The sequence below is a fragment of the Pocillopora verrucosa genome, chromosome 11 (assembly GCF_036669915.1).
Source record: "Pocillopora verrucosa isolate sample1 chromosome 11, ASM3666991v2, whole genome shotgun sequence".
NCBI classification, from domain to species: Eukaryota; Metazoa; Cnidaria; class Anthozoa; order Scleractinia; family Pocilloporidae; genus Pocillopora; species Pocillopora verrucosa.
This window is the reverse complement of record NC_089322.1, coordinates 20,211,011-20,237,642: the sequence shown is the minus strand read 5'-3', so window position 1 is coordinate 20,237,642 and position 26,632 is coordinate 20,211,011. Positions and strand designations below refer to the sequence as shown.

The 26,632-nt window shown below is 38.2% G+C and overlaps 1 protein-coding gene across 3 annotated transcripts in view; it reads right to left on the bottom strand.

The window, feature by feature from the left end:
* Positions 1-612: 612 nt before the first annotated feature.
* Positions 613-26,632, bottom strand: part of LOC131772868 (F-box DNA helicase 1) — a 32,603-nt gene continuing 6,583 nt past the window's right edge. The window contains exons 1-22 of one of the 3 annotated variants that reach the window (XM_059088828.2): positions 16,122-16,438; positions 15,081-15,208; positions 13,259-13,376; positions 12,289-12,473; positions 11,754-11,876; positions 11,294-11,391; positions 10,603-10,681; positions 10,126-10,215; positions 9,495-9,765; positions 8,620-8,698; positions 8,366-8,452; positions 8,002-8,138; positions 7,162-7,261; positions 6,515-6,636; positions 6,017-6,086; positions 5,114-5,220; positions 4,695-4,776; positions 3,945-4,046; positions 2,868-2,974; positions 2,672-2,713; positions 2,469-2,552; positions 631-1,753 (exon numbers count right to left, since the gene is read on the bottom strand). In XM_059088828.2, coding sequence (XP_058944811.2) covers positions 1,652-1,753; positions 2,469-2,552; positions 2,672-2,713; positions 2,868-2,974; positions 3,945-4,046; positions 4,695-4,776; positions 5,114-5,220; positions 6,017-6,086; positions 6,515-6,636; positions 7,162-7,261; positions 8,002-8,138; positions 8,366-8,452; positions 8,620-8,698; positions 9,495-9,765; positions 10,126-10,215; positions 10,603-10,681; positions 11,294-11,391; positions 11,754-11,876; positions 12,289-12,473; positions 13,259-13,376; positions 15,081-15,208; positions 16,122-16,370 — 2,562 coding nt within the window. In that variant the 5' untranslated portion in view covers positions 16,371-16,438 and the 3' untranslated portion in view covers positions 631-1,651. Of the gene's footprint in view, positions 1,754-2,468; positions 2,553-2,671; positions 2,714-2,867; positions 2,975-3,944; positions 4,047-4,694; positions 4,777-5,113; positions 5,221-6,016; positions 6,087-6,514; positions 6,637-7,161; positions 7,262-8,001; positions 8,139-8,365; positions 8,453-8,619; positions 8,699-9,494; positions 9,766-10,125; positions 10,216-10,602; positions 10,682-11,293; positions 11,392-11,753; positions 11,877-12,288; positions 12,474-13,258; positions 13,377-15,080; positions 15,209-16,121; positions 16,439-17,144; positions 19,436-20,157; positions 20,242-20,358; positions 20,401-20,554; positions 20,662-21,399; positions 21,502-22,128; positions 22,211-22,538; positions 22,646-23,453; positions 23,524-23,997; positions 24,120-24,601; positions 24,702-25,386; positions 25,524-25,740; positions 25,828-25,988; positions 26,068-26,632 lie in introns of those variants that run through there. The other 2 variants (XM_066174256.1, XM_059088778.2) reach the window with 2 other exon arrangements.

Genomic DNA, 26,632 nt, shown 5'->3' with positions numbered 1-26,632 from the left:
CGCGTTAAATTATTTCCTTGATTTGTGATTTTATAGTCCAAAGTACTTTGACTCATAGAATTCAGACGACAACCTTCATACGAGCACGAAGGAAACTCGGTTAAGAAAATAGGTTGAAACAAGTCAGGCGTTAAAATCAGTGGGAAACGGCTCACACGTTCTACCTCATTGTCTTGCGTCAACTCAGCTTTTAGGACAACTTTGATTCACGGAGGCATGTATGTCGACATCCACTCGAACCATTTAAAAATTCAATATTAATACACGATCTCCTGAGAGCAGTAGATGCATTTCAGTTTGTCGACAATTAAATTATATGGACTAAGTACCCGTGAATATACAGTAAGAGAGTTTGACCGCTTTGAAAGATAAACCGATCTGTTCAATGGCTGTTACTGAACACAGTTACAATAATCTGAAGCGGTAAAAAAAAAAAAAAACCTGAGGATACCGTAAAAGAAGGCCGCAAGAGGGTTCTGGGGATAGGGGAAACGATGAGAAAGAAGAGACCGTTGCCTCTAAACGGCGCAGCAACATCTGCCACCTCCTAATCACTAATATTCATTCAGCCCGCCTTCCTCATTGACCATTAAAAGAAAAGGGCATAACAGACTGCCTGTGAGAGCCGGATAATAAAAATAAACACTTGTGTAAGGTTTTTACATGAAAAATTATACTTTATTCGATGCTGTTGTGTCGTCTAGACTCAGTCAAGTTACTCCTTTCATTGCTATTGCTCAACTGAATTTTATTAAAGAATCAACAAGCTATATTCACAATACAATACTAGGAATCAGTAATACTACTTTTACATAGGAATGTACTTTTACAATCATGTACCGATCGTGTCTTACAGGATATAGCGTGACTATAGTAACGCTTAGGTAACGCAATACACTACAGATGCACTTTGAGAAAATTATTGATTCAGCATTGTCTAATTTATCTGTCGTATCACAGAGATTCACTTTTCTTCTATTCTTTCCTTAACAATAACGTGTGCTCTACAGTAAGGAAAGGCAACGTGAAGCTTATTCGAGAATGTATGCTGATAAGTCAATTCTACTGTATTGAACGAATGTAAATTTTGCGGCTACCAGCCTTTTTAACAAAGAAACGATTAAAAAGGCCAATAAGAACAATAAAGCTATCATCATATATTAGACTTATTAAGAAAAATCTGATTGATCGAGAGTATACCATAAAGACACTATAGCGTGTGAAGATGACAATGATGATAAATACAATATCTGCAGCGGATAAGGCATTTATCATGTCGAGTTCAAAGTCTGCCTTGTTTTACAAGTCCTTCGTCCTTGCTGTGTTCCTAAACTTTTGCAAACTCAAGAATAGTGTCTTCTTTTGCAGATTGTTTACAAAATGTTTAATGAAACAATTCTAGAACTTGGTTTTCACATGATATCATGAGTTATCAAACGTCGTATCTGTCTTATTAGCCTTAGCGTCGGTTTTGGTAATTCTTGATATCATGCTCAAACTAATCCTCTAACTGCTAATTATTACCGTTATTATCATATGCATTAATATCATTATAACTATCTTAAAATAAGTACAAATTTTGATACATCTAATTCTATATGCTCTTTTATACATCATTTCAATAAACTTTCTGCCCTTGAAAATAAAGAACTCAACTTTCTTCGTTTACAGAAACCAGACATCCTAAATGTGGTATTTTATCAGCAGCACACGTAGGACAAAGAACGCCTCCAGCCTTTCTCACGTTTCCACCCTAGAGAAAGAAAGAAAACCTCGGCAAAGTTAAGACGAAAACGGTTTTATAGCTGCACGTACACTAGCTCGGAGGTGTAGCAGCCTCGACAAGTACACTAATCTCCTTCGCTGCGGTTCTTCTGAATTCTACCCAACCCTTTCCCGTCCCCCTCTATTTGGACACGTAAATAGAAGAGACTTGTCAGATTTGTTTACTGAGAAGCAAAGGAAGACTAATCAAGGAAAAATTTGTCCACGAAAGTGTTGGATCAATGTCAGTATCTGGGTAACCGCGCACCCAGCCCTCCCCCTACAACAGTTAACTGATAACAATACATGATTAATGGTTAATGTTGGGTTTTGGGGAGGGTAGGTGCGTAGTTGCTCAGATAACTACAGGGTGCCAATCATTACGGTTCTAGCACAGAAAAAAACAAACAACAACAAAAGGAAACACAATGAAACAACAACTACAACAAGAAAAAGCTAAATATCACAGACAGTTAACAAAAAGAAGATAAGGTTGTCAATACCATCCTTCACGTTGCAAACGAACAAACCTGCACAATACTCACTCACATTCACACCAAAAGCGCACTGCACGCACATGATGTGCTGACCAACGCCCTTTTCTCATGGACACGAGTACACATTTAAGAATTATGTACTAAATCGCGCACAATTAGACAATCTATCACCAAAAAAAAATCCAGCTGCTAAGTTTTCCAGCTTACCAGTACAACACTTTCTTTCTGAATCACAACGTGAGGCCGCGGACAAAACTCGACATCTTCCTCACAGTCTAAACAGAAGGCCGGCTGCAAATGAAAAAGATAATTTGGTATTATCAACTGAGTTGATAATGTAAATAGGCCATCGTAAAGAGTATTTAAAGCTAGTGTTTCGAGCGTTAGCCCTTTGTCAGAGCGACTGATACCTGAGACAACTCCTTCGGTGATACCACCTTCACGAAATGTTCCTGAAAGTGACAAAAACATAAACTAATTAGAAGGTTCAAGAACATGCACTCGTAACTGATGCGAAACAATTGAAGTCAAGGAGCAGAACTAAACAACAAGAAACATACAACAATATAGGGCAAGCTTCAGTTCATGTTACGCCGTGTGGCTTACCTTTCTGTACCCAAGAATGTTGAGAATTGTACTATTGAGTTGGAGGCACTTCTTTGCTCGACTCACCGCGACATACACCAAGTTTCTTTCATCTTCACCATATTCATCTAAATATATTACACAGGCAACTTGAATCAATAGGGAATTCTGATTGCCCAGTGTTTGACCCTTTAACTCCCAGAAGTGATTAGCTCGTAACTTCTCCCTATAATATCCATACATTGTCCAGAAAAAAGGTAACGAGAATACTCAGACTAATCAGATAGAAGTTGTTATCTTGATCTAACATCAATTCTCGTAACTAATTTACAAGAAAATGTGCGACAGGTAGAGGGGAGAACTGATTAACAAGCTGAATTCTGGGTCCCAGATTCTAGGTTTAGTCCACGCCCGAGATTATTTTGCGCTGCTCTTGGGCATTTGAGTGTCACAATGTCTTTCGCTACTCAGAAGCATCAATGGACGCTGGCATAGAGTCAGAGGTAACTGATGCACTGCTGGACAACAGTATGCGAAAGGAGGAGTGACAATACTCCTGCCCCAGTTGTTCGAAGGTTGGATAGCGTTATCCACTGGATAAATCTCCATCCGGTGGATAACACCATACAAATTGATATCCCTTATCCATCGGATAGCAATTTATCCGTTGGACAGCGTTATCTGCCTTTTATACAACTAGGCCGTGAACCACACCATACCAAAAAAATCTGAATCGGCCATTTTCCAAGATTGACCCTTAAGTCAAGTACGGAAAACCCGGCCAATATCATTCCTTTACCTGTTTTTGGCGGAAAGGATGGGTAAATAAACATCAGACTGAAATGCTGTACAACAGGGACATAGATAACTAGTACATAAATTTTCTCGATAACCATTATGCTGTTTGCCTGCGGTGCGAGTTAGTTAGTGGCTGAAGTCGAAGAGTGTAGTTTTAGAAACGAGGTCAGTGTTTTCTGTAGTTGGGATGTTAAGACTATCCGAATGGAAAAAAAAAGAGCTGACTGTGGTGTAAATCCCCACCGGGATGGAGGATTCACACCTGATTTCACCCGCTGGTAAAAATAATGTTTTACTTACATAATGGAACACCCATCTCTGTTCCAGGTAGAAAATCATCTGTGACACGAACTGTGTCGAATTCAAGCCCTTTGGCTTTGTGTGCTGTGGAGAAAACAATATCTGCGGAGAAGAAAACAAAAACAAAGATAAACAAAGGCAGAAATGATAAACACATTAAAGGATACTAGGGCTTCATTAAATAAAAGCAACTTGCGTGACCAAATTTGGAAAACTGTGCCAGCGGACGAATTAGCAGAGTAGTGAAAGGAACAGTGACACCTTAAGGCAATCAGATTATTTTCGAAACTCCATTGAAATCTTCTCCAACTTGCAGACACTTTATAATTTCATCGTCACATACATGTAACATGAAGCAGTCGACTAAAACTCGCGAAAGTTTTTCGCTTGTTTTGCTTTGCTTTCGCGTTTGTACTTGTTTTTTTTTTCCTTCTGAATAGCCTTGCCTTTACAGACCACACTTTGCTAGCCTCTTAGAAATCGTGGATATGTCCCTGGGTAAAAACAGTTTTTGTTTGTTTGCCTGTCGGTTAACTATGGTTTTATTAATATTTTTATATATTGTTAGAAATCGTGGATATGTCCCTGGGTACAAACAGTTTTTGTTTGTTTGCCTGTCGGTTAACTATGGTTTTATTAATATTTTTATATATTGTTCCGTTTGGTTTAGAAAAGATCACAAAATTTCTTTTTCCAGTTAATAGGGAACATCAATTATGGAGCTTCACAATTATTTCTTAACTTTCTTACCCGCCTGCCGTAACTTTGTGACGGCTTTGGAAGTTATCTTATCTATTTTTTGCGGCAGCATAACATGATGTGCCTCAACGATCTGAAACAACAAGTGAAACTATAGTGTAGCTACTTCAGATTTGAGTAAACTGTCTGATTTATTTAGCAATAGTGAAAGCACATTGGCTGAGATGCTAGGAAAATGTACGTGACTAAGTTGCATTTAATTTTAGTTCTGTATCTGATTGGTTAAGAGAGGCGCGCGTTTACGGGACCAATCACAGAAGGTGGTGAGCAAAACCAATGACGCGGTCAAAAAGTGTACGAGTCAAAAGTTTCTGTGGTTTCACGTGACATAACGTATCTTACTGTCTGACTAAGTTGACGATCTTGTAATATATCGACTAACTGTTCATAAAATAAGGTGAGATACAAACCTTAATCTTGCTCAGCAGTTTCGGGTCAGGAGCGCATTTCGCATACTTCTTCAATTCAGAAAATGAACGGAATTTCTTGATAAAAGCGTCCTTGATTTTTAAGTGAGCTACAAGAAAAAGAAACAATTAATGCTCCAAGCTACGTCATTCTTTTAATAAATTTTCATCGATCTGCGAACTGTTTCAAAAGTGCAGTCATGCCCAAAATTAAACGAAACCCTGTTTTACTTCTGGAGAAAATACCAGTTATACCCATTCGAGTAGCGTTGACTAGATGACATTATCACAGGTTTTTGTTGCAGGCGACATGATATGACGGTCAATCTTAGCGTAAAAGTTGAAGTGAATAAAAGAATAACTTTGGTTTTCAGTATCATTACTTGAGTGGTTATCAGAGCAACTTCATCTTATTTCGTTTGTTTTTCGCTTCTTTTTCCTAGAAATTCGAGAAATGGAATCATTTTAAAACTGATTATTTGTTGCATTTAACTCGCCCGGGATGATTTCAGTAAGAAAAGACCCGACAATAGGCCATCTCCGAATTACCTTTGGCCTCATTTTCAAAGCGAGTCCTGGTGCTCATCCTTTCCTTTCATTATAACGCTTCATTCACATGCAAATTAATCTCATTTTCGTACGAATGGTCGAGCACCAGGTCTCGTTTTGAAAATGAGGCAAAAGGTAATTCGGAAATGGCCTCTTGACCAGTCGAAGCCCACACATATGCAGAATTACCACAAACAGTCCTACAACCCTCATTTATAGGTCCTATCATCTTTTAGCCGACAACACTCAAGTGCATTTGGTATTTTTCATACCAGACTTCACTTTAAGGCTAGTTAAGTACGTCCGCCATACACGCATCTATGTCTGATAACCCCCATCGTGTTTCATGTCACTTACGTTTGTTTGTACCAGCAGTAAACAGTTTGTGGATGTCCAACACTCGATCAAGCGCCAGGCTTTTAAGACCCTGAGGAGAAAAGAAGGAAAAGAATGACGTTTGTAAGCAAAATGTATCTTGAATACCCGTTTAAGATTACAGTTTGGTGTGAGATATGGACGACTGTTCTCGCAATTGTCGGTTTGGGTGGTACTTTGTGTAGGCATGATTATCTTCCGCTATTTCGTTCTCGGCAAGAGTTGCATGCTCTAGACATGACCCTAGGCATGGTCCCAAGAGTGGCCGGAAAAGAATTCTCACTACAATACTGATACATTTTCCCTGTCCTCTTCTCGAGGTTTTGCATCTCGCACGGTTTTGCATCTCGCAGGGTCGTATGGATAACTTTTTCTAACCCAGTTCGTGCCACCGCGCACATCCCTAAAACGAGGAGCCGCACGGGTCCGATGATACACGAACTCGTGAAAACAAAAACAGAAATATCATTGACGCCTCACCCCAACAAAACCAACTTTTTTGTCGTTGTTCGCACAGCACACATTAGCAGCCTCGTTGAACAGAGTAAAATTACAGCGTGTAATCACGCACAGCTGACCAGATTGTTCACCAAGCACTGAGCCTACAAAATGAATAATAAATAACATAAATATCCATTGTGCCGATAAAAACTCTAAGTCATAAAAAATTACAGGTTTTTCAAAGGCTACTAACGCAGCCTTGTCAACCAACTTACTTACGCCGGACGCTTTTCAACTGAGTGTCGTAAAATCAAAACCAGATCAATTGCAATGGACAAACAGTATAAAGTAAAATGTCATAAGGGGCCAGTGGGAAACACAGCAAAAAACAAGTAAACTGCCTCGAGCGTAGGAGAATGAAAGGAACCATGTCAAAACTGGTTTTGGTTTTGCATCCGACCGATTGAGAAGGTGGCGGAAGTTTCCGAGACCAATGAAAGAAGGTAGTAAAGTGACACCAATTAATTTAATGATAAGTCCCAGATTGAAATTGATAATTGATATTAGAGGCAACAAAATAAACATGCGAGCGTGCACAACTTGCCTCTTGGGTTCAGAGGGAGTATCTATCATACAAATTACCCTTGAAATTTTAATGATTTCTAGTATAAAGGTGTTGTATTTACCTTTCTTAGCTCCTCCAACCAAAGTCTTGTTTCGCACACCTTTCAACACGTCCAAAACACAAGACGCAACATAAGCTATCTCCGGACCAAATCTGAATGACTGTAAACCAACAGAATTCAAGCGTAAGAAGATTTCACACCCTCTGTTACAGTAAGGGAGATATAAACGTACGTTGAAGCAAATTTCATGCTTCTATAGTGTATCACTATCATGTTGTGACAACAACAACAACAACAGCTACTACAACCAAACGGAAATATCTCCACCCCACTTCCGTTCAGTGTCCATTGCTGCTGTAATTTTGTTGTTGTTTTTGTTAAGGAATCTAAAGGTTATGTGTCATTTGTTCAATGATCTATTCATTCTCATTTATCTATTCGTTGATTTCGTCCGCTAATTTCTTGTTTCTTCGTTTTTTTTTCTTCTTTTATATTTCACGTAGTTATATGTGGTACCTTGTAAAAACAGCACTGTTGTCTTTCTTTCTTTCCTTCCTGCTCTCCTTCTTTCTTTCGTTCTTTCTCTTTCTTCCTTCCTTTCTTAATGTCTTTTAATATTTCCAGTAATTTTAATTACTGTTATTATAATTATCATCTTGTAATTTCTTTTTATTCCTCATTACACAACTGACGATGGATGATGCTTCATCCGAAACATGTTTTGTTTTCATTAAAAAATAAATATAAAAAAATGAACTTCAAAAGCATCGTGTGGTTCATCAAAGCATTGTCATCTTATCGTTATTATTATTATTATTATTATTATTATCAGAGGTAATATAAATATTATCATTATCTCTACTACTATCGTTACAGTTATTGCCACAGTCACCAACTAACCTGAGTGAGGTAAAACGTGTGGGTGCCTTTCACCTCCTGAAGAGCGTTTCTTGCTCCGCGAAAAGCATAGATCTGCTGATGAGGGTCTCCCACTAAAATCTTGGCACAAGACTGACTGAGAAGAATATCGGACGCAGCTACAACAACACGCGACACGTGTTAGCATGCATCCAATTCATATTCTCAAGACGAATTTAAATAACTAAGACTGATAATATTATGGTTCAAGTTTTCGAGACCAATTTTGGTGAGCAGTGAAGCAATTCAATAAAATAAGGCATTATTGTTTAAAATCAATTAAAAATTATCGTCAAGGATGATTGGGTACAATGGTTTCTTACACAATGCAAAAAGTTTTTCTCACCAGGAGTACAGTCCTGAGCTTCATCGACCAAGAGACAGTCATATCCATCAAGAACTGGTCTGTTGAGTTGATAAATCTTAAGATAACCTGGAAAAAAAGTTATAAGACAATGTAAATCTGTATTTCAAGGTGGCCCCTCGGTTTGCGTGCTGGACTCCGGGTCGAGAGGCCTAGGCTAGGGATCTGGTACCCACCTACTGTACGGGCGTGTTCTGTATTCTAACGTAGAGATATAAAAAAGATTGCACACTTACCATCATGAGTGATTGGAAATTCTCCATCTCCTCGATCTTTCATTCTCTCCCATAAGCCATGCGCATGTGAGACAACTTTCTACAGTTAAAATGAAATTCAGACAACCATGTCAACCATATCTTACCCACGGGTGTCCTTAAGTGGCAAAGAAAAAAAAAACAGCCTGGTAGAATGAACTACGAATATTATCCCATACAGATGCTACAAATTGGCTTTCAGCTGTCGCACTTTCTGCACACATGACCCCTTTCGCCATGAAAAACTTAACGTAAACTCGTCTGATCTCAAGAAATGACAACATTTTTTTTTATCTGTCACGACATTTTTTGACATGTTCTTTACCATCTCCAGTTTAAGTTACCACAAAATACAAAATAGGATTAATAATGCTGCACAGAATGCAATGGTCGAATGCCATAAAAACTGAACTATGAGGCGTTGGCGCGGCCGTATACTATGTTCATGCGTAAGAAGGGTGCTGCACGCTGCTAGGGATTAAGTTAACGCAACAATGTTAGACTCAATGCCCTGTGATTCCATCTATATTCAGTTGTAAACCTACCAAAGCGCTGGCATCTGACTCCTCCCGTTTCCATCCAAATATCTTGTTCGCGCCAAAAGCTACGAAGCAGATTGTTTTCATTCAAATTTCGTTTGTTGTTTCTTTCATGTATCTTAACTGTCACGTAGGTTCGTATTATCCCCTCGCCGGATGTCGCTCATAGTAGTCTTGTCATTGCTAACTTCAGTGTATTTCTTTGCTTCTGTTTTTGAAACCACTGCGACTGTTTGTCACTAAATGACTTCTCGAAGTACCTGTCACTTAAGTTTAAAATAAATCTACCTGTGCATCTTCTCAATCACATCACCCTACCTGAATGTGCTGGTCGCTGTTCAAATAACTTGTATCTGAGCCATATTCACCAAAGATAGATGTCAGAACCTCGCTTCCTTCTGAGGAAGAAACATCCACTGAGGCTCTTTTGGTTGCTGGTACATGCTTGGGGTTCACAGTGGTGTCCGCAGATGCTATGAAGTTATTAAGAGTTTCTTCAACGCGTCGGGCATGAAGATATCCGCAATTGAAGGGAAGGGCATCCATGATAGTACCGATCCGTAAGCCACAAGTAAGCTTGTGTTTGTATCTAAATAAATGAATTAATTCTTTAAAGGATATTGTATGGCTACGCGTGGATACGAATTTTGTACTCTAGTGTTGGTATGAAGAGATTAGATCAGGCCATCTTTGCACCTGCTGGTGAGCATAGGGCATCAACCATTGACCCCTACCGGACTATAATTTTGGCAGTTCTTTTTTTCTCCCTCCAGATATTTTCTAAGCGAGTTCGTCTAGTCTATTATAATACACACTATACCCACATGTGTAGGCTTCACAAGGGATCTAACTAGGCATCACATCGGCAAGATGATTTGCTAGTTTTCTAGAGCATCTCATCGCATGCGTAATTGCAGTGCATTAAAATCAAGAATGCTGTTCTTCTAACCTAACTCCCACTTCTCTGTAGGCGAGCGAGTGGATTGTACGGTTCTCAACATTGCTGGGGAACATGTTAGCAGCATGTTCCTGAATTGACCTAAAAGACAAACAGACAAACAAAAACAAAAATATGATAAGCTGAACTGTTCACAAGTACTTCACTTGGTAAAAGTGTCTTTGTTGACTGCAGCTCATGGAACACTACTAAAATCAAAACGTTTTCTCGCCCTCCCCAGTCCCCTACCCCTACCGTCCACTCTAACTCCAAATCAAATATGGCCGGTCGGATAAACGACCGCGAGCTTATAACGTTCACCCGCTCTAATAAGACGCCTGCAAGTGCAAACAAAGCAAACGCACTTTCAAATTTTCAATTAGCTCTGTTTCCAGAGTGCTCATTCACTATTAAAAGTCATTTTCTCTTTCACTTTTACAGCTCAAGAGATTCCTGGGAAAGTTTACACCATGTAGTATGTTCACCTACTTGTTGTACGCCACATTAAGGAATCGTTCCTTAGGCCTCATCTTGGTGTACTTAACAAGAGTTGTAGTCTTACCAGTTCCTTGAAAACAAAAATTAAATCAGGGTTTCATTAAGAAATGAAGCAGCAATGAGCAATGTCGTGAGAAATAAAAGGGCTAAATTGAGCGTGAAGCAGTGTGGCCTAAAGTTTAAGGCAATGTGCTGGAATCTGTGGTCATGGGTTCAAGCCCTCAGCCCTACTTCTCACTGAATCTGTTCTTGCTTGCCCCCATATCAATTCCTTAGCTGCACTTTGTATAGAGCCAACTGGTCTGCCTCCTACCAGTTGGGATTTAAATACCACGTTTTTTCAAAATTTTTGTTTCCAATTTGTTTGTGTTTTTCAGGTGAAAATCCCCATTTGGGGAGAGGTCAATTAAGTATACGTTTCATTACATACTCTGTACATTTGAATGGAGAAAGTTCAAGAATTTCATTCAGATAATTCTTTGAAGACGTGTAGACAGAGAATTATCTGATATCCTAAATAAATATCCTTTTGTCTGTACAGTATCCAATTTATACAATTGCAAACATGTCAGGCAAGACAGACCAAGCTTGCTTGTTATGATTGCCAGTCAGAAAACTCACTTCTAGTTAACCTATTGCAGAGCCAGGTATATAATTAATATCTAAAAAAAAACCATCTCACCTGCAAATGCTACAATTTTTGTGATCTCTCCCACTTTGACATCATGTTTGATAATGCGAACTTGTTCTTGGGTAAGTTGCAACTTGTCAGAGATTGACCTATGGGGAAAGAGATTATTCCTCAGATTTCTTTCACATTTGCAAAGGGTGGCAGCTGACAGATTGCACTTCATGCTGAGACTGAAAATTCTCCTGTAAAAAATCTTCAGTAAATTTTGCATGCCATGTTCACCAGGACTTTCAAGTGTGGTATAGACAAGTACATCCACTTGTTTTATATCTTTTCTGCTTAACTGATCAGGCATTTTCCATCAGCGAAAAAGGAAAACAGCTTTGTAATACCTAGTGGGGTAATTTCCTATCTTAGGCAAAAAGCAGTATATGAGCTTATATAACTGAGATTGAGTAAGTCAATCTGAAAGTTCTAGGGATAAAATTTCCAAAATTGGTCCCCATGTTACCTGTACTGCATCATTGACTGTTGTTCAGTAGAATTCTGACCAGACACAGAACCAAGAGATGCACATGTGGCTTGGAATGCATTCTCATACAAATACAGTGTATAGAACACCCTGTAGTGAAGACTAATTGGAGAAAAAATAAAATGCGGGATGAAAGGTGGCAAGAACACCTCAAACATCACTTTAATTTATAATAAGACAGGTTAATCTTGCTATATTGGCATTGCAGTGGTTTCAATGCCTGTGAGACCTCTCACTGCTGTCTGTTTAAGCTCTTGTGATTTGCTTTTGCCTTACTGTACCAGCCACCTTTTACACCATTGGCAGTACCATATGGAAAAAGTTACTGAAATTTCTGTGGTATAGAATATCAATGGATTTCATGATTTCACCTTAAGATTTATTTGACATACAAAAATTAATTGCTTCTTACAGTGTATACTTATCATTGGGCACATACAATTAGGTGTTTTAATATTGTAGCAGTGAATCTCAGAATCAAATCTGAAGCAACTCATTCTATCATCAGACATACCCACTTCCAATTCTGTTTTGTGACTCCAGGTAGTAAAAGATTGATGCCAGACAGTAAAGACATTCCAGAATGTCATGTACCAGACAGGATGTGGACCTTGTCAAACAATGGACTATTTCTTGTACTTCATAAACTGTTTGGCATACCAGTGTCAGAAGTGCTACAACAGACCAAGGACTAGGAACCTTGAACAGAGACAGTGTTTGCTTAAATTGGGTCAATACACATCATTAACCCTGTACACCCTAACATCAGTATCCATTTTCTCCACACTGTTCTTTTATACATTTCCTATGGTACTGACAAAGAGAATTTGTTTAACAATCAAGAGCCTCTTTAGTAGGTGATCATTTCCTTTATTCTCATGACCTCAATGTTTGTTTTAGGGGCAATACTGATAGGAGAAAATAGTTTCTAATCACTCTAAGGGATTAAAGGGTTAGCAGATACTGTCACACATCATTTTTACAAAGTCTTCTCCCATAATTATTCTGAGGATGACAGGTAAAATAAATTTTCAAAGTGGTAGAGCAATGCCTTTAACTGTTGAACTTTTAACTTCCAAGCAATTTTAGGAAGTATTAAGAGGTACAAAAGATGGTAAATTTTAACTGTTACTGCCTAATAAGGAGAACACTGAGTACACAGTTGTTTCTTTAGCAAATCAAGAGAATTAGAATTATCTTGATAATCATCATAAGGTTGAGAATTACAGTTTTGGAATCCTAGAAATTTTTGTTGATTTTGTGAAGATTACAAATTAGACTTTTGATCTTGTCAATATTTCCACATGATTAAAGTAAATGTTGGTCAGTGTATGTGACACAGCTCTTGAACTTGATAAGCCATTCATCCTCTACTATTCCATACTCCAACACTTGTACACTACTCTCGAAAAAGAGAAAGTGAAGCAAACTAGCACCAAGTAAATATTAATTAAGCACTTTGCAAAAATCATGATATGTTGTACCTCTCTTGAGCTGCTGGTAAGAGTTTCCAAGAATGTCTCTATCAAAGGGAACTTGGGATGTGTCTTTAACTTTTCAATTGAAGATGAACTTGCTTTTCTTTTAAAATCTTTCATAAAACTACAAAACCATAAAAAAAAAAAAAAAATTTAAAATAGCCAAATGCAAGTTAGACAAAGTAGAACCTAAGACAAAGTTTGGTGACAGGTGGTCACTCAACCATGCAGGTGTCAAGCTTTAAGAATCTACACCTCTCCTGTTGGGGTGATGTCATTCTGTTTTATTTGCTTCATATTGCAAAGTTCCAACTCTCATACTCTGCCCACCCTGTGGTGAGTATTTCAAAGCTGTCTGTCTTTTTCCTGTGATCATTAATGTGACAGTGCTTTCAGGTGGAGGCCATTAGAAGGGTCATCATGTTTAGAATTGATAAATTAACAGAAAATCATTAAACTCTGATGAAAATGCTGGCTCCACTCACCACCTCTTCCCCCACCTGCCCCAACTGCATCCCACACACCACTCTCATCATATATTATTATACATGTACATGTATGGTTGCCATCTACACAATACAGTATACAACACATCCCTGTTTAAAAATACTTCACCATTTTAAAATGTACTTGACATTTTAGGTATCTTAGTTCCTGAATGAACCAATCAGATCTCAAATATATTTTTGATGACTTCTTTGGGAAATAAGTTACTGTATCAACAAATCAGATTTAGTTTTTTAATATGAGCCTTGCTCTTCAGGAACTGAGCTCCTCAACAAACCAATGATATGGAAGAATGTATGTCATTTCTAAATTAAGGTTTGCCTGTTTTATTTCTGTCAACAACAACTAAAACAGACAACAATAGATGGGAAATTTCTGCTTTAAGAACATTTATGTTTCACTATAAATTGGATGCTATCTGTTGTAAATTATTCTTCTTCAAGGCTGTATTATTTTCATCAGCACTCAATGTGTAGAGGCTTTGTGAAGTTTGCAAAGCTTTGTCACAATTGTAATTTTTCAATAAAAAATCTGTTACATTACTTTTTTTTCTGCACCCAAGGCCAAATACTTAGAAAGCCAGCAAATGATCATTATGCTAAGCTCGATGGGGTGATTTGCATTTAGTTCATCCTTAAAAATGTCACCAACTTCCTAGTGTCTAAACAATACAACACTCAGTTGTCCTCATGATAGGACTTCAAGTGAAATAAATCACATTTGATCAATAACTCTTCCAAGATCGTACTCTAGCATGCTGTCTAACAAGCCACATTCTTTTCCATCAAATAAATTTCATTTAATGGCTTGCTTGAACATTTGAATCAGTTTGTAACTGATTTTTTACTACAAAATTACAACTGTGACAAAGCTTTACAAAAAGCTTCTGCACATTGAGTGCTAATGAAAATAATCCAAAGAAGAATAATTTACTACAGATAGCATCCAATTTATGGTGAAACATTACTTCTCTTAAAGAAGAAATGTCCCATCTATTGTTATCTGTTTTGTTTGTCTTTTTCCAAGTAATCCTTCCCTTCCTCTGCACTTTTTGGTTCTCTAAACATGCACTTGGGCAGCATTTCAAGTAAAAGCTCTCTGACTCTTTGACCGCAGCCAAACATGGAGCACTTTTCCTATCTGAATATAATTAACCTTTAATCCATTCATGTCACCTTTGTCTAAATCTCAAGAGAGGCATGGGTTTTTAAAGCTGTTAAAAAAAATTGCAGCACTAGTGTTTTTAAACCCAATAAAATGCTGCTGCTCATTTTTTAAACATTACATTAAAACTTTTAAAACAGAAAATTATTACAAATACCTTGCTAGATTCAATGGAAACATATCCACCTCTAAAAGTCCTTTTCTCTCCAGTAGTTCAATCATGACATCTCCTGATGAATTGTCCTTATTCTTTAGAAGAAAATATTTCTTCTTCCAAGGAATAAACTAAAATACAAATTAGCATGTGTAAAAGCACAATTAAAATGCATAAAACAAGAAAAACAAAATCAGTTTCATGGAGACCCCAGTCACTACCCTAAGTTACAAGATAGAGAGTGAGATGTTTAAGGACAAAAAAAGAGTTATTAACCCTTAAACTCCTAAGATTTGATTGTTAATTCTCCCCTCTTGCTACTACATGTTACCTTGTCAATTAGTTGACTGAGTATTTCCTGTTGGAGCAAGATGACATCTTCTGCCTGATTAATTTGTTTGTTGGATAATGTAGGGATATTTTAGGTAAAAATTACATATTAATCACTTCTGGGAATCAAAGGGTTAAACTACCGGTATATTTCTCTCCTCTCTGAGATCTGACCTTCAATGGAGTGAACATGCTGCACAGACAATGTCATCTTCGATTACAATCAACAATTACAAAGTTAGAAATCCACTTACTCTGTAATAAAAAAAAACTTTGAGACCAGCTGTTCTCTACTGTGAATATATGAAAGTCATGTATTTGAACTGTGGATAAAGACGTGAATATGAAAGCGATCTTCGTAGTTCTGAACGCTACTTAAGCAGTAGTGAAAATAAGGCCTGAAAAGAAGTTCAGGCCTGAACGGAATATGACTTTCATATATTCACACTCGTTTATTCACCACTTCCTGACGGGTTTATTTGGAACCAACATAATGACCAGCTCCCAGTTGGCTTGTTAGCTCAGTTGGTAGAGCGCTGCACCGGTATCGCAAAGGCCATGGGTTCAAATCCCGTATAGGCCTAAATTTTTTTCAGGCCTTACTTTCACTACTGCTTAAGTAGTGTTTATAACTGCAAAGATCGCTCTGATATTCACAAGCTGTTCTCTATTTAAAAACAAGCAAAAACTTATGTTTACAGCATATTTACTTACAGAATCCTGTGATATTACGTTATACCACTGGTGGCACACCAAGGCACAATTCAACATCAAATCCACGATAGGCAACTGACAGAAAATATTCTCCATAATCTCAGCAGGCAAATGGCTGAAATCAGTACTACTATGATTGAAATCTAGAGAATCATCTTCCTCATAAGAATCAATAACATCACCACCAACAAGACCAAATGTTGACCTTGACGATAATTTTGTTTTAGCTTGCTTAGTATGGGAAGCCATCTGTGCCAAATACAACAATCGCTAGTGATAAAACTCAATCGTGAGCACTAAATGTCTAAATGTCATAGTTTACATGCGGTTGACACAGCGGCAAAATGAGTGCGCATGCTTAAAAATGCGCGCGAAAATTGACACGCGAAGAGGAATGGGAATGACAATATTTCCATACTAACACTATAGCAGCGATATGACGGCATTTTTAAAATTCATATTGCTTGTTTTTCTTTCGTGGGATAAGCCCTAGCCTTAACAGATAAGGCTCCCATTTTCAAGAAAGTCTCTTTCGAACCTGCTCTGCAACATATCTTTCCCAACGAAAAAAAAAACATTTCGGCCACAGGTGTGAATTTTAGTATTACGGTTGAGCGTTCGTAACATGGCTACGCATTTCGTAGCCTGTGTTATTATTATGGCACTTATGGCGAAAAGGTTTGCTCTTCTTATAGAGGAAGCATAATTGCCTTTAATACTGAAATGACTTGAGTGGCAGAGGTGGAACCAGTATATGTTGTGTGAATGTCATTTTCAACAATTTGGAAAAAGGGGCAACATCTGATCGTGCCTACTACCTTCACATTCCTCCACTCTAGGTGATACACCTATCCCCACTAGACTGTACAAACAATTTACAAGGGTGGAAATAGGTGAGACTTGTTATCAACCAGGGACGCTGTGGTACACAAGTTGTTGGAGAAATGCCGACAAAACATTTGCCTCGAAGACCACTTATAAAAAGCCAGTAAAAAGAAAAACGTTAGATAGTTATATTTAAAGGCTGTCATCAGTATTTACATAATAAACAATAAAGCAAACGATGACATAATTATCACCTTGCTTCCACGAGAAGATCAATTACTTAAACAAAAATATTCATGCAAAATGAAGATGGAGTGCCATGCAAAATTCAGTTGGAGCGCCAAGCAGACTCAACAGATGGTCAATGTGATTAACAAGCTATAGCAGTTAAATGTATGCCCCAAAACTTGCTGCTCTACAACTCAATAGCTAAACAGAGTATCAGGAAATTGGTGCACAGACTGGTTCCCCCAATTTCTCAGCACCAATCATGGTAAGTATCTTACTTATGCCTGGACATAATCTAAGAAAGTTAACCAATCCACCATATTGCTAAGCTTTGCTAATAATCATACTTATGCTATGATTGCACCTGCAGGGTCACACATCTCCAAGACATCATCAATCAGGTAATAATAATACTGATAAAGGTTCTGCACTGTACTCATATTTTACAAGTAAACACATGCTCATTGTTGAAAATATTTCTAAATAACTCACCGTGACTGGTCTAATACATTAGTACTGCAATTTCTATATATAATCTTGCAGAGCTGGTGGAAAAATTTCATTTAGCCTTGTACAGGCACTATGAGAGTGGGGGTCAATCTCTATACAGATCTGATGATATGCAGGCATCTTTCTCTATTTACTTACCGAGCTCAAAACATACAATCTCTCTTATTCTATTTACAGAACATGACGCTACCGACATTGCTGATCCCAGCTGTGTGCGGGACGCGTGTCATATGAACTTCGTAGTGGACCTCACCCACCGTAGAGTCTGTGGCTCGGTGGTTCGAGTTTTGGAACGGGATTAATCGTAACAAAAATGTTTTAGCTCAAATGGATAGCCAGTAAGTACAACGCAATTGAGGAACTTCTGAATTAGGTAAACTTTTCTAAACCGTACTTTCCTTTTAACAACGATGCAAGGCAACGTAAAGCTTGTTCGAGAATGTATACTGATAAATCAATTCTATCGTTTTGAACGGATGTCAACTTCGCGGCCACCAGCTTTTCTCAAAAACAAGCTATTAAAAAAACAAACAAAAAAAAGCTACACCCATTTTGAAATCACTGGTGGTCCCCGTAGTCTGATTAGCTCTAAATCGCACCACTTTTTTTGCTTTAAATCGCATCTTTTTCCCAGCCAATGAGGAGGCTATACTGAGAACAAAACAACCAATCAGATTTCAAGGCGTGAAAGACAAAGAGTATCATGTGGCAAATTTTGCAACTTTTGTTTCTAAAACTCTCATTTTTCCCCTCAAAAAATGGATGAATTTAATCTCAAACCGGCTAAGTACTGCATCAATTAAAAAAAATTTGAACTGACCAAGTCCTGTATTTGAGCGATTTCAAAATGGGTGTAATAAAGTGGTAATTGAACCTCGTGTTGAGCAATTTTGGTCTGAAATCATACTTATGATTTCAAATCGAACTCACGCTGCGCGCTTGTTCGATTTTGAAATCACGCGTATGATTTCAGCCCAAATTGCACTTCACTCAGTTCAATTACCATTATTTATCACACATTAGAGTTACTATGAAAAATCTGAATAGAAAAAATTATATTTATTACTATATAATAGACTTACTATGAAAAATATGAATTAGCACGAGCATTCCATTAAGATTAATAGCGTGTGGAGATGACATGATTAAATAAAACAGAAAGAAAAAGTAATGGTATTACCATACATTAGAGTTACTATGAAAATCTGAATTACAATAGCGTGTGAAGATGACATGATAAATGCAATATCTGCAGAGGATAAGGCATTTATCATGTCGAGTTCAAAGTCTCCCTTATTTTACAAATCTCTCGTCCGTGTAGTGTTTCCAAACTTTTTCAAACTCAGGGAAAGTGTCTTCTTTAGCAGATTGTTGACAAAATGTGTAATAAAACAATTATAGAATTTGGTTTTCGCTCGATATCATGAATTATCAAACCTCGCATCTGTGTTATCAGCCTCAGCGTCGGTTTTGATAACTTATGATATCATGCTTAAACTCACCACTAATTGCTTATTATTACCGTTATTATCATATGCATTAATATCATTATAACTATCTTAAAATAAGTACAAAATTTGATAAATCTAATTCTATATGCTCTTTCATACTTCATTCCAATTAACATTCTGCCCTTGGAAATGAAGCACTCAACTTTCTTTGTTTACAGAAACTAGACATCCTAAATGTGGTATTGTATCAGCAGCACACGTAGCACAAAGAACGCCTCCAGCCATTGTCACGTTTCCACCCTTGAGAAAAAAAGAAAACCTCAGCAGAGTTAAGACGAAAACGGCTTTATAGCCACAAGTACACTGGCTCGGAGGTTTTGCAGCCTCGGCAAGTACACTAATCTCCTTCGCAGCAATTCTTCTGTATTCTATGCATTCCTTCCCCGTCACCCTCTGTTTGGACACGTAAATTTATAAGGAAGACTGAAGAGACAAGGAAGACTAGGCAAGGAAAAATTTGTCTACGAAAACGTCGGATCAATGTAAGTATCTGATCAACTGGCACCTATACCTCTCCCTCAATAACAGTTAACTGAGAACAAGTCATGGTTAATGTTTGGTTTTAGGGGAAAGTAGGTGAGCAGTTGCTCAGATAACTACAGGGTGCCAATCATTACGGTTCTAGTACAGAAAAAAACAAACAACAACAAAAACAACAACAAAAGCAAACACAATGAAACAACTACAACAAGAAAAAGTTAAATATCACAGACAGTTAACAAAAAGGAGATAAGGTTGTCAATACCATCCTACACGTAGCAAAAAAACAAACCTGCACAATATTCACTCACATTCACACCAAAAGCGCACTGCACGCACGTGTGTACACACATGCCTATGATGTGCTGACCAACGCACTTTTCTCTTGGACACGAGCACACATTTAAAAATTACGTACTATATCACGCACAATTGGAAAATCTATCATCAAAAAAAATCCACTTGCGAAGTTTTCAGCTTACCAGTACAACATTTTCTTTCTGAATCACAACGTGAGGCCGCGGAGAAAACTCGACATCTTTCTTACAGTTTACACAGAAGGCCGGCTGCAAATGAAAAAGATAATTTGGTTTTACCAACTAAGTTGATAATGTAAATTGCCCACCGGAGAGAATTTTAAGTTGATGTTTTGAGTGTTAGCCCTTTGTCAGAACGACTGATACCTGAGACAACTCCTTCGGTGATACCAACTCCACGAAATGTTCCTAAAAGTGACAAAAACATATACTAATGAGAAGGTTCAAGAATATGCACTCGTAACTGATGCGAAACAAGTGAAGTCAAGGAGCAGAACTAAAAAACGAGGTACATACAACAATACAGGGCAAGCTTCAGTTCATGTTACGCCGTGTGGCTTACCTTTCTGTACCCAAGAATGTTGAGAATTGTACTATTGAGTTGGAGGCACTTCTTTGCTCGACTAACCGCGACATACACTAGGTTTCTTTCATCTTCACCATGGTCATCTAAACATATTACACAGGCAACTTGAATCGAAAGGGAATTCTGCTTGTCTTGTGTTTAACCCTTTAACTCACAGAAGTGATTAACATGTAAATTCTCCCCATAATACCCAGACATTATCCAGTAAAAAGGTAATGAGAATACTCAGACTCATCAGGTAGAAGTTGCAATCTTGATCTAACACCAAATTCTCGTAACTAATTTACAAGGAAATATGTAGCAGCTAGAGGGGAGAACTGATTAACAAACTAGATTCTGGGTCGCAGATTTGAGTCCAATTCATGCCCGAGATTATTTTGCGCTGCCCTTGGGCATTTGAGTGTCACAGTGTCTTCCGCTACTCAGAAGCATCAATGGACACCGGCACAGAGTCAAAGGTTATTGACATATTGCTGGACAATAGTAGGCGAAAGTAGTAGTGACAATACTCCTGGCTCCGGATTTTTGGCGGAAAGGATGGGTAAATAAACATAAGACTGAAATGCTGTACAACAGAGACATAGATAACTAGTACATAAATTTTCTAGATAACCATTATGCTGTTTGCCTGCGGTGCGAGGCAACGCCAGTCAGTGGTTGAAGTTGAAGAGTGAAGTTTTAGAAACAAGGTCAGTGTTTTCTGTAGTTGGGATGTTAGACTATCCGAGTGCAAAAAAAAGAGCCGGCGGTGGTGTGAATCCCCACCAGGATGGAGGATTTACACCTGACCTCACCCACTCGTAAAAAAATGTTTTACTTACGTAATGGCACACCAATGTCTGTTCCAGGTAGAAAATCATCTGTGACGCGAACTGTGTCGAATTCAAGCCCTTTGGCTTTGTGTGCTGTGGAGAGAACAATATCTGCGAGGAAGAAGACAAAAACAAAAATAAACAAAGGTAGAAATGATAAACACATCAGAAGATGCTAAGGCTTCATTAGACAAATGTAGCTTCGTAGCGAAAGGGATTGTCACTGTGGCTGGAAAACTGTGACAGCAGATGTATTAGCAAAGTGGTAAAAGGGAAAGCGTGAACATGACACCTTCAGCTCAATGAAGAGTGCATATAACCCAGAGAGTAAGATAAAGACCAGTAAGAAAATTAAGGCAATCAGATTATATTCGAAACTCCATAGAAACCCTCTCTAACTCGCAGCCACTTTATGATTTCATTTTAGCATACATGTAACCTGAAGTAGTCGACTAATGCTCGCGAAAGAAATTTTTTGCTTGTTTTGCTTTGTTTTTGCGTTTGTACTTTTTTTTCTTTTTCCTTCTGAATAGCCTTGCCTTTACAGACCGCACTTTTCTAGCCTCTTAGAAATCATGGATATGTACCTGGTTACAAACAGTTTTTACTTGTTTGTCTTTCGGTTAGTTATGGTTTTTTTCTCTTGTTCCGTTTGGTTTATAAAATTTCACAAAATTTCCTTTCCCAGTTAAAAGGGACCAACAATTATGGAGCTTCACAATATCTTAACTTTCTTACCCGCCTGCCGTAGGTTTCCAACGGCTTTGGAAGTTATCTTCTCTATCCTTTGCGGCAGCATGACATGATGTGTCTCGACGATCTGAAACAACAAGTGAAACTAAAGTGTAGTTGCTTCCCATTTGAGTAAACTGTGTTTGATTTATTTATAAGAACGAATGAAACAACAACAAAAACTGAAGTACCTTCAACAATGAAAGCACATTGCCTAAGACGCTGGACAAACGTGCGCGACTGAGTTGCATTTATTTTTAGTTTTGTATCTGATTGGTTGAGAGTGGCGCGCTTTTTTTGGACCAATCACAGAGCGAAGTAAAACAAAACCGATGACGATGATCTCATTGTCTGACTAAGCTGAGGATCTTGTGAGATATCGAGTAACCTTTTAACCATAAAGGCGTGGTACAAACCTTAATCTTGCCAAGCAGTTCTGGGTCAGGAGCACATTTCGCATACTTCTTCAATTCAGAAAATGAACGGAATTTCTTGATTAAAGCGTCCTTGATTCCTGAGTGCGCTACAAGAAAAAGAAACAATTTATGCTCCAAGCCATGTCATTTTTTTCTTTAATTTTCATCGATCTGAGAACTGTTTCAAAGTACATAAATGCTCATAACTAAACGAAACACTGCTTACTCCTGGAGAAAACACTGTTAATAAAAGTAGCGTTGACTAGATGACATTATCACTTGTTGCAGGCGACATGATATGACGGCCAATCATAGAGTAAAAGTTGAAGCGATCATTGGACAATCGTAGACCTCGCGGAGAATAAATTTGTTTTTCAGTATCATTACATGAGTGGTTATCAGAGCAACCGCATTTTATTTCGTTTGTTTTTGGCTTCTTTTTCTTCAGAAATTCGAGAAATAGCTTGGAATCATTTTGAAAATAACTAATTATTTGTTGCATTCAAGTCGCCCGGGATGATTCCCCAAGAAAAGACCCGATAATAGGCTATTTCCGAATTACCTTTGGCCTCATTTTCAAAGCGAGTCTTGGTGCTCATCCTTTCCTATGATCATAACTTTTCATTCACATGCAAATTAAACTCATTGTCGTACGAATGGTTAAGCACCACGCCTCGTTTTGAAAAAGAGGCAAAGGTAAATCGGAAATGGCCTGATGACCAATCAGAGCACACACATATGCAAAATTACCACAAACAATGATCTAACCCTCATTTATAGGTCCTATCATCTAGCCGACAATACTCGAGTGTTTTTGGTATTTTTTGTACCAGACTCCACTTTAAAGCTGGTGAAGTATGTCCGCCATACACGCATCTATCACTGACAATCCCCATCGTGTTTCATGTCACTTACCTTTGTTTGTATCAGCAGTAAACAGTTTGTGAATGTCCAACACTCGATCAAGCGCGAGGCTTTTAAGACCCTGAAAAGAGAGAGAAGGAATAGCATGATGTTTGTAAGCAAAATGTATCTTAAGTATTCGTTTAAGGTTACAGTTTGATGTGAGATGTGGACGAATGTTCTCGCGTGTGCCGGTTTGTGTTGTACTTCATGTAAGCATGATTATTTTCCTGTATTTCGTTCTCAGCAAGAATTGTATGCTCTAGACATGACTCAAGGCATGGTCCCAAAAGTGACCGAAAAAGAATCCTCCCAACAGTACTGATGTAATTTCCCTGTCCGTCAAGACTTAGCCCAGTCGATAATCATTTTATCATGCACCTGCCGCTCTGACTGTTTCTTCCGTTCTTCTCGCGGTTTTGCATCCCACAGGCCCGTACGCATAACTTTTTCTAACCCAGCTCGTGCTACCGCGCACGCCTCTTAAACGGTGAGCCGCACGGGTCAGATGATACACGAACTTATGAAAAAAAAAAAAAATTCAATCACGCCTCACCCCAACAAAACCAACTCTTTTGTCGTTGTTCGCACAGCACACATTAACAGCCTCGTTGAACAGAGTATAATTACAGCGGGTAATCACGCACAGCTGACCAGATTGTTCACCAAGCACTGAGCCTACAAAATGAACGATACATAACATAAAGATCCATTGTGCTGATCAAAACCCTAACAGTCATAAAAAATAAAAGATTTTTCAAAGGCTAGTAACGCACCCTTATCAACTAACTTACGCCGGACGCCTTACAACTGTGTGTCGTGAAATCAAAACCAGATTAGTCGCGATGGACAAACAGAATGAAGTAAAATATCACCAGGGGGCCAGTGGGAAAACAAAGCAAAAACAAGTCGACTGCCTTGAGCGCGGGAGAATGACAGGAACCATGTCAAAACTGGTTTTGGTTCTGCATCAGATCGGTTGAGGTGGCGGCGGAAGTTTTTGAGACCAATGGAAGAAGGCAGTAAAGCGACACCAACTTAATGCTAAAACCCGGATTTATATCAATGAGCGATATTTACGGCAACGAATTGGTTCAGTAGGAGTATTGATCTTACAAATAACCCTTGCAATTTAAATAAATTTCAGACGTAGTATCTACCTTTCTTAGCTCCTCCAACCAAAGTCTTGTTTCGCACACCTTTCAACACGTCCAAAACACAAGACGCAACATAAGCTATCTCCGGACCAAATCTGAATGACTGTAAACCAACAGAATTCAAGTGTAAGATTTCACACGTTCTGGTAAAGTGAAGAAACATAGAAATGTGCGTTGAAGCGAATTCCATGCATCTATATTGTATAACCATCACGTCGTGACAAAAACAACAACAAAAACAACTACTACAACCAAACGGAGATATCTCCACCCCCCCACCCCCATTTAGTGTCTATTGCTGCTGTTATTTTGTTGTTGTTTTTGTTGAGGAATCTAAAGGTTATGTGTCACTTATTCAGTGAACTATTCATTTTTCTTTATCTATTCGTTGATTTCGTTGTTTAATTTCTTGTTTTGTTTTGTTTTTTTTTGTTTTGTATTTCATTTAGTTACATGTGATGCTTTGTAAAAAACAACACTATTTTCTTTCTTTCTTTTTTTCCTTCTTTCTTTCACTCTGTCTTTTTCTTCCTTCCTTTCCTAATTTCTTTTATTTTTCCCAGTAATATTAATAACTGTTATTATCATTATCATCTTACTGTTATTGTTATTATCATTATTATTATTATTATTATTAGTAGTAGCAGTAGCAGTAGCAGTAGCAGTAGCAGTAGCAGTAGCAGTAGCAGTAGCAGTAGCAGTAGCAGTAGCAGTAGCAGTAGCAGTAGCAGTAGCAGTAGCAGAAGCTATCACTATCGTTACAGTTATTGTCAGAGTCACCAACTAACCTGAGTGAGGTAAAACGTGTGGGTGCCTTTCACCTCCTGAAGAGCGTTTCTTGCTCCGCGAAACGCATATATCTGCTGATGGGGGTCTCCCACTAAAATCTTTGCACAAGACTGACTGAGAAGAATATCGGAGGCAGCTACAACACAACATGCGACACGTGTTAACATGCATCCAATTCATATCATCCAGACGAATTTAAATAACTATAACTTCTAATGTAATGGTCCAAGTTTCGAGAGCAATGAAGCAAATTCAATAAAATACCGGATTATTGTTGAAAATCAATTTAAAATTATCGTCAAGGATGATTGGATACAATGGTTTCTTATGCATGCAAAGAGTCTTTTACTCGCCAGGAGTACAGTCTTGAGCTTCATCAACCAGGAGACAGTCGTATCCATCAAGAACTGGCCTGTTGAGTTGATAAATCTTAAGGTAACCTGGAAAAAGAATTATGAGTGTAAATCATTCTGTAATTCAAGGTGGCCTCACGGTGTGCACGCTGGACGAGAGGCCTGGGCTAGGGATCTGGCACCCACTTACAGTACGGGTGTGTTCTGTATTCTAAACGTTGAGATATAAAAAAAGATTACACACTTACCATCATGAGTGATTGGGAATTCTTTATCTCCTTGATCTTTCATTCTCTCCCATAGGCCATGCGCATGTGAGACAACTTTCTACGGTTAAAATGAAATTCAGACGACCATGTCAACTATACCTTATCCACGGGTATCCATAAGCAGCGAAAAAACAAAAACAGCCTAGTATAATAAACTTCGAATATCATCCATAGAGATGCTAGAAATTGGCTTTCAAATATCGCCCTTTCCGGACACATGAACCCTTCCGCTATGAAAACTTATCGTAAACTCGCTTGATCTCAATAAATGACGCAACATTTTTTTATCTGACACGACATTTTTGACATGTCTCCTTCCATCTCCCGTTTAAGTTACCACAAAATACAAAATAGCATTAATAATGGTGCACAGAATTCCATGGTCGAATGCCATATAAACTGAACTTTGAGACGTTGGCGCGGCCGTGTATACTATGTTCATACATAACAAAGGTGCTGCACGTTGCAAGGGGTTAAGTTATAACAAAAGCAGTCAAACACAATCATGTTAGCCTCAATACCCCATGTTTTCAACAGAATTTTCAGTTGTAAACCTACCAAAGCGCTAACACCTGACTCCCCCCGTTTCGATCCAAATATCTCGTTCGCGCCAAAAGTTACGA